Here is a 12123-nt window from a genome sequence, read left to right as displayed (position 1 = left end):
TATATGGTGATTTAAAAACTTGATAAATAGGAACAGATAGTAACATAAATTTACACAAGAAAAAAATGTGCAAAATACATGTTGCAATATGAAATAAATGTTGTAATAATTAGAAGTCTCCAGGAAATTAATAGAAATAAGCATATGTAATAAATATTCAATCTTTTAGAATTAAAAAATATATTTTTAAAATTAGAAATTAGCATTCTATCAAAATAATAAAAAACATTAAAGATGTTTTATCCAGTTATTCCACATTTATAAATAAAGAAATGATCCTTTTTTTTTTTTTTTTTTTACATAATGAGAAGGTGGAAAAAAATTATGGTTGTTCAACACATAAGCAGCAAGAAAATGCTGAAATAGTAATACACTGCACTATTAAGCAGCTTTTAAAAATAATGTCTGTAAAGTTATTAATGATATATAAAATGCTCATGATGTATATACTATTAAGTGACAAAACTTACAAAATTGCACATTAAAAATAAAGTGATAGAAAATATTTGTGAGATAGGACTATGCATGAATGAGACTGAGAAATTTTTTTTTACTTTTCTCTTTGCTAGATTTTCTACAATGAAGGTTTTCAATAGCAATTTTATTGAGATATAATTCACCACCACATAATTCATCTAAAGTGTACAATTCAATGGTTTTTAGTATATTCACAGAAATGTGCAACTGTAGTTTTTATAACCACAAGAAATGAAAAATTGACCTGTGGTTTATAGATGCTGTCTAAAACTATGCTGTTTTCCTTTATCTAAGTACGTATGGTCTGTATGTAACCACAGTGAGGAGTCACTTTCAAAGATACCAACAAAAATGTGCTCCAAGTAGCTCACTTAAAATACATGACAGGCAGCATAATTCCTTTTTTTTTTTTTTTGGTTCCCTTTTCTCAGCTAGTTACTCGAACAGATTCTTAAATGCAGTTCAAATAAAAGTAAGAAATTCGATCAGAGTATTTACCTTTACAGTGCTTGTGGTCTGGGGTTGGGCTGTAGCCCTTGTGGCATGAACACATATAGGAGCCTTCGAGGTTCGAGCAAGTACCATTTGTGCAGATCTGTGGGTCCAGACACTCATCCACATCTGAAGAATGTTGCATAAGGGGGGAAAAAAACCACAAAGAGAGAAAAAAAGAAATAAAACATAAATAAAGTTGAATTTGGCTAAAAATAGAAATAGTCCATCTTCAAAGAAAGGACAGATTCTTTAAGAAAAGCTTTCAAATTAGCCCAAAGGAGGAAAGGCAGCTCCGGTGTGAACAACATGTGGGATAGTTCTACGCCTTAATTTACTTTCTGCAAAGTAACTCAAAAAAGGAACTGAAGATGTCTATGAATGAATTCAGCGAAAGCTTGCTGTACAGGGGAGGGAAGAAGAGAGGGAGGTTCTAGAGCAGCACCCTCTACAAAATGAAATATTCCAAAGAATCAAAGATGTATCAAGGTCTAGTAAGGGAACTGATTAGTTCTGCAGGAAGGGAGGGTTCACTGAAGAAAGGATAGGACTCATGACCTAGAGAAACCACAGGAGCTGTTAACAGAAAGGAGGAAAAAACCTCTGATACAATTTTCAAAGATGGCATTGAATCAGTATTATAAAAATCAATCTAGAGGACCAAAAAGCCTACTGGGCAATTTGAAGGTAGGGTACAGACTGCAGAGGCAGATAAAATAATGGCTAATCTTTACCAAACACTTACTGCACAAAAGCACTAAAGGCTTTATGCTTATTTAATCCTCACAAAAGCCATCCACGCTAACCATTTCACTGACAAAAGAACCAAGTCTCAGAGAAATTCAAACAGATTGTCCAAGGCCACATGGTTAGAAACTGGGGGTTCATATTTGAATCCACTTAGCCTGACTCCAAAGACCATCCTTTTAACCTGTTTCTAAAGTTTATTTTTTTTTTTTTTATTTTGAGAGAGCGAGCAAGCGAGCGTGTGCACGTGAGCCACCAAGTGGGGGGTGGGGCAGAGGAAAAAGGAAGAGAGAGAAAATCCCAAGCAGGCTCTGCACCATCAGTGCAGGGCCCGACGTGGGGCTCAAACTCACAAACCATGAGATCATGACTCAAGCCAAAGTTGGACGCTTATCCGACTGAGCCACTCAGGTGTCCCTTAACCTGTTTCTATTAACACAAGTTAAGTGTAGTGCTAGAAACCGCTGAAGAATTAGGAGTATGTTTGTTTTTATTGTTTGCTAACATAGCATTTATATAGAAAACAATCATCTAAGTGTTCATTGATTTCATTCAGCATTCATTAATCTCCTACTAGAATATTGTTATTTCATAAAGAAAAACTTGAGTTCTATGTCGCATTTGAGCACCTCTGGTAAGTCCACCGTAAGTCCCAGTAAGAAGACACACAGTGTAGCATGGACAACCAAAACCTTAAGGGGAACAATTTAAACTATTTAAGTGCTAAAATTACACACCACATCATGATTTAGGCTTAATTTTACAGCGGTCAATAATGCACAGCATCTTAATCTAAGGCAGACAAACAATAAGAAGGAAAATGCTCTTGATTCCATCCATTGCATTTTGCAATGCTCACCCTGAGAGCAGTAAAGCTTTCCACCCTCTTAAAAGGCAAAGAGTCACAAACACATTAACACAGATCTCGTTCTAATTCAGCATTTCACAGTTCAGACTGCATTTGTTCGCATGACATTCCATTGAAACTGGGTTACGGCTTTCCGACAATGATATCGAGAAACAGAGTACAGTGAAACCTTGGATTGCAAGTAACTCGTTCTGTGAGCGTTCTGCAAGACAAGCAAACATTTCTAGCACAACTTAACTCGATAAAATGAGTGAGGTCTTGCAATATGAGTAGGACATGATGCTGAATGTTACATGATCATGACTGAGCTACTGTTTCTTGAAATTTGCTTTGATATACTTTGGTATGCTTTGGATTACAAGCATGTTTCTGGAATGAATCGTGTGCGCAAATCAAGGTTTTACTGTATTATCAAAATAAGGCAAAAGCATGTGAGCAACCAAGCACACAGGCATACGTCTCGCATGCAAACAGAGAACAGCCGGCGAATTAGCACTGCGTGAGTACTCTACCTGGCCTTCACAAAATCACTTACTACTACTGAACTGACCCTACTCTATGACAACAAAAATAGCACTTCCAAACTGTCTCATTGTTCATCTTTTCCTTGGTTGTTGGAGTCCACTTTTATGAACACTGAATACAAACAACTTGAAAGAAGAAGCCAAACATTGGAGCCAAAGTAAATAATGGGACAGAAGGAGCCTAGACAGTAGGCATGTAAATTCCAGACAGTAACGTTAAAATGTCCCATCGAGGATCTGGATTGGCTTCAAAAATGTTAACAAGTTGAAAAATGTATGGACTGTTCTCTTTAATTATTCATGCATCAGGAAATGTGACTTACAGGACTGCAGAATATAACAACAAAGTCAGTTTCTAAGACCATTATTTTCTCTAGTCAAAGCAAATTAAGAGTGCAGATTATCGTTGATGAAATACTTATAAAATACTTGCAACTTATAAGTTACTTGAATCAGTAGTACTGCACTGCATAGTTAAGAGTTAAGACAGTTGAACTTAAAAGTCCTCATCACAAGAAAAACAATGTTTTAATGTCATAACTATAAATGGTGATGGACTTTCACTAGAATTATGATCATTTTGTTATATACACAAATACTAAATCCTTATGCTGTACACCTGAAATGAATCTAATGTTATAGATTATACCTCAATTTAAAAAAAAGAATCTCCATAGAGTAGGAAGGTGTGGCCTCACTTGATGGATATAAAAGGAGTGAAATAAAGTCACCATTTTATCTTTTGCCCACACCCCTCTTAAACTGCAGACCCCCACAACCTCGTTGGTCAGTCTCCTGACACTTCCACTTGATATGTCACAGGCACCTCTGAGTGTTCAGAGCCAAACCTGACCTTCCCCATGTTTTCATTATGCTGCCTTCCTCGTCAATACATTATGCTACTATCCAAATGCCCAAGTCAAAAACTGGAAGTCATCCTATCTAGATCCCTTATTCTCCCTCTTTCCCCACATTCAATTTATTACCAGTCTTATCAATTCTACCTTCCAAATATCTCTCAAATACCCCTGCTTTATTTCTTTCTTACTACCATCATTTTCTCTCACATGGGTTACCATCACAGTCTGTTTCTCTACTTGGAGTCTTGCCCTCTCTAATCCACTATCCAGCAGGTAGCCAGAGTGACCTAAAATACAAATATGATCAATGGTGTTGCTCCTGGGACGCCTGGGTGGCTCATTCGGTTAAGCATCTGACTCTTGATTTTGGCTCAGGTCATGATCTCATAGTTCACTGTCAGCGCAGAGCCTCCTTGGGATTCTCTCTCTCCCTCTCACTGCCCCTCTCCTGCTCACGCTATCTCTCTGCCTCTCTCAAAATAAACCTTTTTAAAAAATGGTGTTGCTCCTTTAAAAACTGTCAATGGTTTCCAGTGTTCTTCCATTCAGTCAAGGACACAAACTTGTGGAGCCCTGAGTGTTATTGACAGAAAGCCTGCCACCTGCCCCCCCAGTTCTTACCTTGAACCTTCTAGAAGATCAATGCTATGAGAAACAAGGTAGTCCCTATTCAGTCCACCATCCAAGATCCACACCCCCTAATCCCTGCTACAGAGAGAGATGGTTAGGCCTTTGGTTTCTAAATTAGAGTTCAAGGGGCACTTGGGGGGCTCAGTCGGTTAAGTGTATGACTTTGGCTCAGGTCATCATCTCACAGCTTGTGAGTTCAAGCGCCACATCAGGCTCTGTGCTAACAGCTCAGAGCCTGGAGCCTGCTTCGGATTCTGTGTCTCCCTCTCTCTCTGCCCCTCCCCTGCTCACACTCTATGTCTCTCAATAATAAATAAACATTAAAAAAAATTTTTTTAATTAGAGTTCGAAACTCATTTTACTCTGAGATTAGGATTATGGTTTTGTAGAAGTCACATTACCAAATTCTTATGAGGCATATACATAATGAGCTTAAAAGGGAAACATCATGAAAGTATGGTGTCTGTAGAAAAATCTCTTCTGATCTCCCCAAGTACAATTTACCAATGGGCTTTTGGACATAATTTGACATTTTCTATTCAATGAATTAATTAAAACTCCCATAGTAGGGGAATTACCAGGGGTTTATGCGGTCAGCACTTCATGGATATGATCATTCAAAAGTTTATGAATCCATCCCAGTATACTATCACCCAATCCAAATTCATCATTCTCACCTACAATACCCTGAGAGACTGTAACAGAGGTCTGTTGAAAACTAAATATGCCGTGCCTATAGGATTTCATGACCTGCTCCTCTGAGAAGCCCATCAGAAGAGGCAGTCAGAATAGCCACGCATGATTTGTCCTTAGTGAGCCCTGGCTGATTCTTACGATCATCTTTTTCTTTTAAAATGTTTCACCTTATCATTTGCATCCTGCAGCCTACAGTTCTTTGTCAAGGTTAAGATGAAGTTCAGTGGTCATTAGTTCCTGAACTGCACCTTCTTTCTTCTTTGGGGGGGAAGTGAGGACATTAATCTCTTTCTAGATCTCTGGCAACTTTCCATTCTCCACAATTTGACAAAGACAACTTTCCACTGGCCAGCAAACCCACCTGCAAAGCCTCTCATTGCCTTTGGATATAATTCCTCTGGGTCAGGAACCCTTTTGAAATTTCCCTTCCTCATGTCCTGCGAACACACCAGGCAGCCTGAAGCCCCTCTCTGGGAAGCCTAACCTCTGGAGGTAAAGAGGGTATTCAGTGGCTGACCTCACACAAGTCAGTCCAAGGCTGTGGTGCCACTTTCTACTTCACCTATCAGCTCCTTGAGGCTGGTCAGAGTTGATTCCAGAGCAAGAGTGCACCTGCATTACTTCCTGTATTTTCCAGGAAATGAATCTCTCAACACCGCAAGCCAGTCATTTTTCAGAGGCCATTCAGTCTCGTTTAATTCCTTAGTGGTCAACACAAACTTCAATGAATGAGCATCGTTTGATAAGGGAAGTAAACATATTCCATCACTATGGCTACCTGAAAGTATGAGATTATTCCCTACCCCAACCATATTAATTCGGTTATCCCTCAACTATTCATTATACACAGTCTTTTATAGTAAAGACAATGGCAGAGCATATTTGACAGAAAAGCAAGCATGGCAAAGTAAGATACAGAAGCCAGTTAGGCGAGTGTTTTGAACAACCTGCACTCGAGGTACAGTAAATCCTCAGGATCTCAGACGCCCTCTGTCAAGTCTGACCAAGACATGCAGTAGCACTGCAGCCTACAAAAATATGTTACACATCCCCCAAAGACTCATCACTGCTGTTTAGGACTGGAAAAGAGCCAATGCTATATATATCCCAGATAAAGAGACAAAGATGATCTCAGAAAACCAATCCATTAATCGTACCGAATCACTGCTTTCCTACTTCACCTTTCCAAAAGAATATTTTGTCTTTCAGCAAAACTCAATTGGGGCTATCCGTGGTGCAGGCTGCCATCTTAGAGTCAAGAATCCCTGAGCCATTATTATTGCTGCTTGCAAGGGAGGATTCACACCCACATGGATCTCTCCTTTCTATGAACTTTTTTGTCTTCCTCGTTACCTTCATATTGTTTTGTTCTCTAATTTTCCTGGGTAAACAAGGAGAGAGATATGAGGTAGTGTATAGAATAGAACACTAGTTTGGGAAATAAAAGACCTGGGATCATGTTCTAGATCTGCCATTTATTACCTATAACCTTAGGCAAGCCCATTACCCTCTCTGGGAATCAATTTCTATATGTGTACTACCGGGAAGACTACCCTGAGGACCAAAAAAAACCCCCCAAAAAAACAAAAAAAGAAACACAACGAAGTCAAAGCCCTTTGTAACAATGTAAGAGAAGTTTGTTGTTATTATAATAATTAGTCTCCCCACACAGGCATGTTTCCTGCCTTCAAAAGGAGTTTCTTGTTTGCTTTCTCTTTTCTTTTTAAATGAGAAAGAGAGACAAAGTGTGAGTAGGGGAGGAACAGAGAGAGGGAGACCAAGAATCTGAAGCAGGCTCCAGGCTCTGAGCTGTCAGCACAGAGCCCAATGTTGGGCTCAACCTCTCAAGCTGTCAGATCATGACCTGAGCTGAAGTTGGACGCTTAACCCACTGAGCCACCCAGGCGCCTCTCTTGTTTGCATTTTTAATTTAGGTATAATTGACATAACATTGTGTAAGTTTAAGTGATGATTTGATATACTTATATATTGCAAGATACTAACAATGTTAGCTAAGACCTCTATTATGTCCCATAATTATTTCCTTTTTTTGTGAACATAATCATGATCTAACCTCTTAGCAGCTTTGAAGTTTATAACACAGCATTGTTGACTATAATCACTGTAACACAGCACTGTTGTAATCATCAGTAACCTATGCAATAGATCCCCAGGGCTTACCTACCTGCCAGTTCCAAGCTTCCATCCTTAAACAACATCTCCCCAATTCTACTAGCTCCCATCCCCTGAGAAGCACTGTTCTATTCTGTATTTTTTTTTTTTTTTTTTGCTCTCCAAATCTTCTTTGGAATTAAGCACATAAGTAGGTGTTCGATAATAACGTAGTGACTAATTAGAAGACTTCTTTAGCATACAGTGGGATTAGGGATTAGGCTGGTGTTTGCACATTTAATAATATCTGCAAAAGGTGGATGTTCAGTTCTGTTGCCATCTTATACAAAATAAATAAATGTAGGATGAAAGTCTCCAATTTCATATAAGTCTATGAATATTCATGTATTCCATAAAGGTTAACGATCCCTCAAAATCTGAAAATAAATCCTAGTGTGAAAAGAACTCCTAGAACAAGGAGCTTTCCACGTTTACCGTGTAAGTTCTCTGCACCTGGTTTTCGTTAAGACTAAGGCTAACCCGTTGTCAAGTGGATCAAATAACACGGAGTTCTTCAAATGCCTAGGACCCATTACGTTTAGAAAACGTAAATCGGAGTCACAGAGTCACCATTAACTTAATTACGGTTTGACAGAGAAGGATTACTATGATAAAAATCTCAGAAATTTGTGTTCCCAGGTCACATGGTTTTTCACAGACTCAATTCTAAAGTAAGACAATAAAGTAAACTCAGCACTGCCTGCATACAACCACCAGGTGATAGATACCGTATCTTATGAAGGTGAGCAAAGAAAGTGAAGTAGAAGGATGGAAACGGCAGTATTGCAGAAGGCGAAACATTTGTTAGGGATGATCAGTGATCCTACAGAAAAGCATGAGGATTCTTAAGCAATATATCCCAGCTAAACAAAAATGTCCAGAAGTTGAAAGGAAACTCTAAGATTAAGATTACTTAGATTCATAAACAAAGGCTCTGATGACACGGGGAGAGGGAAGAACTACAGGAAATGAGCTTATGAAAAGCCAAGGATAGTTACACACAGAAACTTGACATAGAATTTATTGGATAGCTATCAGTTATTACTGCCCTTCTTATATTTCAGGATTAAGGAGGTAAACGGGAGGATAACAGAGTTGGGGGAAGAAGGGTTATAACATTTATTGGGTTCTACATTGTGTCACATGCCTTTCTACATGCTTTATATTGCTTATTTAATTCTGACAGTAAATCCAATGAAGAAGAGTATCTCAATACCCATTTTAAAGCTATTGAAACCAAGCTTCAGAGAGGTCATATAGCTCAAAATCTAAGTTCAAGGAAATATGATCTTTACAGAAGAGTTGCCGTATGTACCTTTACACAATTAAATATCAGAGAATCTCCTTTGAAGGATGGCTCTAGTAGGGTTTGAATCAGGCCTGTTCTTCATGAGTGAAGAGAAACCTGTTAATTGACTACCTGACAGGCTGGCTTCCCTCAAGAAAGGTCCTGGTTGAAGCAGCCAGTTGGAACTCGCCAGAACCCAGGGTGAAGAAATAATCATTAGAGGCGGGAATCAAGTGGGCAACAACTCCAGGCTGAACGTGAGGTCCAAGGAATACAGTGTTGAATGATGAAAGTGGCTTTCAAGAGAGGACTGAAATCCACAACTTGAAAGAAGAAGCTACAGGGGCGCCTGGGTGGCGCAGTCGGTTAAGCGTCCGACTTCAGCCAGGTCACGATCTCACAGTCCGTGAGTTTGAGCCCCGCGTCAGGCTCTGGGCTGATGGCTCTGGGCTGATGGCTCGGAGCCTGGAGCCTGTTTCCAATTCTGTGTCTCCCTCTCTCTCTGCCCCTCCCCCGTTCATGCTCTGTCTCTCTCTGTCCCAAAAATAAAATAAACGTTGAAAAAAAAAAAAAAAAAAAAGAAAGAAGAAGCTACATTAACAGAGGAGCCAGCAAGAGTTGCCAAAAAGCACCAAGGGATAGATATTTTGAAAGTGGACAATAAACGACTGAGAATGAAGGATCATATGCCCTGAACTCAACACTAGGAAACAGCATGGTCTTCCAGACAACACCTGCTAACATCTGACCTGTTTCGGCCCCAGATGATTTCTGCTCTAATTCATAAATCAAGGAGAAGCATCAATCAGTGAGCCAGCTTACATGGCAGGAATACAAGGCCATTAATGGTTTCAGCAAGTTCACTGTTAAGTCAGGAAAAGAAGGAGAAAGTCTAACTGGCATCAAATCCCTGCAGAATATGAGTCAAAATAGCAATTCTCAATTCCTGATGAATCCATTTAACAGGAAAAAGAGCCAAATCAATATACAGATCAACAGGCTTTAGAAAAAACCATAAGCATAATGCCACACGATAGTAGTATTACATATGACCCTGTACAACTTTAATTGTAATAATTTAAAAACATTCAGTCAGCAGGAGCAGAGTGGTAGGAAAAGGAGGACATGAAGACTTATGGAACAGAGAACCCTGTGACGTAGGGATTATCTTCTCTACAGATGGCAACTAACAAATACCAAGTGTAAGACTTTCCTTCAAATGGTGAGATTTGGAATACTTTTAAGTCTTTAATGTTCTCATACATTTAAAATTGGGGGAAAACAGTCTCACCAATGCACCCTAAATTATCTGGACTAAAATGATATTAAAAAGCCACACACCCATCACTAATAACCAACAGAGAAAAAAACAAATAGTTAGAAAGGAACACTGTATAAATAACTTATCATTTGATGTCTTCTCTGACCACCATAGAATCTGACACTCTCTGTATCCCTTAGGCAGTTTTATTTTATTTTTTTCTCCTTCATGGCACTGAAAACACATCTGACATACCATATACTTTACTTGCTGACTTGTTTATCTGCAAACACAACGTAAGCTCTAGAGTACACAGGCAAAGAGGGGAAGGCATTTTTTTATTTTCCCCTAATCTCCGGGGTCTTGAAAACTGCCTGGCTCTTGGTAGGCACACAACTGTTAAATTGAAAATAAATATATACTCAAATTGTTGTTGACTAGCTCAACTCAATGATCAGCTTAAGTAATGACTGCACCTTTGAAAAGTATTTTAGAGTACCAGAAGTATAAAGGTGAGAACTAAAATGTAGGAGCCATCGCTGGGTATTCATTAGCATTGTCAGAGCTGAGCGCAGAAGAATCTCATTCATTCATTGGTTCAGTAAGAATAGAAAGGCATGTTGCGACATCGACTTTTTGTCACACTCAACTTTTTAACGTGTGAAAGCTCTACTGCCATAAAAAATTAACACGGATCCGTTTTGGTATAATCTGCAAAAGCCCTCCTGAGAATCTAAGAAGAGCTCTAAGTCTAGCTCTGAACAACGAATGGAACTGAAACATCATCATGGAGGAGAAGCCTGATCTGTAGATAAAGGCAGAAGGAAACAAAGTACACAGTCTACTTGTCATAGGAATTGCATGACCTTAGCAATGCAAAACCGAAAAGTAGTGCTTGGAACAAGTGGCTAAGTGTATGACTTTGGGTGACTGACATGGTGACCTAGGATTTCTGCTTAGGATTCCACTAAGTCTGGTTGGCAAAGTCAAGTTACTTTTAAATGAGATGCTGTGTTTCTGTCATTAAACCAGAGCAAAGTGGTCATGATTAGATTGACTGCACACATCCAGGTATGAGAACTCATTTCTTATGATTGCCCAATCTAGATAAACGCATTTGTATTGAAGAACGATCACTTGCCAATTTGGTCAGTCATATTTCATTAGCAAGTTCATGCATCAGGGCTGTGTTTATACCACTATGATGAATTTTAGTTATTGAAGGTAAAATTCAGGCTCTGCTCTTGGATTATAATATGCCTCAGTATGTGAAAATGAGAACACAAATGGAATCCTGACAGGCAAGTATGAAATTTATGCCAAACGGGAAAATTAAAACCAAACATAATGTTCTGACCAGCACCGATCACATCAACAAATGCAGATCAAATAAGCAATTAATGAACCCAAATCTTCCCTTCTTCCAAAGATCAACATCTCAATTCCAACGACAGAAGGAGACGGCCATGTACAAAGGCGTAGCTTATGCAACCTGGTGATGAGTCCAAAGCTTTGAAATTGGGACTCTTTCTGCCGAGCCTACTCATCCTGTCTGCTCTGCAACACCTAAACATCTTCCCAGAGGTGTACAAGTAAAGATGAGCATCTTAAGTAAGACTGAGAGAGTCCATCTAGCGTGTTCTGCCTCCTCATCCTGCGGCCAATCTTCCCTTGTTCTCTGTCTAGCCTTTCAGCTAGTGACTGAAAGGTGAACCTAACTGCTTCCTCCATCCACAAGCGCCCTGCACAGGCTGTTTCCTCTGTCCAAACTTATCTCCTTCCCCTCCCCTTCCTCAGTGTAACCTCGATCAGGAATTTTCCCAGAGGCAACTCGTTCTATCGCACACTCTTAGAGCAGCAGAGAACCCTACTTCCCAGCACTGTCTTATTGGTGCCTTTGCATTTACTTATGAGATACTTATGAGTCTTCCTCGCCAGACAGTTCCACGAGGAAGGCACTTTTTTTGTCCCTCAACGTATCCCAGCACACAGCACAACCCTGGGTATATACAGTAAGCTCTTCAGCCTTTGTGGAAGAAGGAAGGAAGGTATGAAGAAATGAGAAGTTTAACACATATGGTCAGAGTCTGGCATTGAGTGTAAAAGAG

General features: G+C 39.4%; 1 protein-coding gene across 8 annotated transcripts in view; it reads right to left on the bottom strand.

The window, feature by feature from the left end:
• Positions 1–12123, bottom strand: part of LTBP1 (latent transforming growth factor beta binding protein 1) — a 403312-nt gene that overhangs the window by 94925 nt on the left and 296264 nt on the right. For all 8 annotated transcript variants that reach the window (XM_086700338.1, XM_086700340.1, XM_086700343.1 and 5 more), the window contains one exon: positions 976–1098. In XM_086700338.1, the coding sequence (XP_086556464.1) occupies positions 976–1098 (123 nt within the window). The remainder of the gene's footprint in view (positions 1–975; positions 1099–12123) is intronic.

Source organism: Puma concolor, chromosome A3, assembly GCF_028749965.1.
Source record: "Puma concolor isolate L17-30 chromosome A3, mPumCon1.1.hap2, whole genome shotgun sequence".
In the NCBI taxonomy this organism is placed as follows: Eukaryota; Metazoa; Chordata; class Mammalia; order Carnivora; family Felidae; genus Puma; species Puma concolor.
This window is presented reverse-complemented; position numbering and strand designations above follow the sequence as displayed.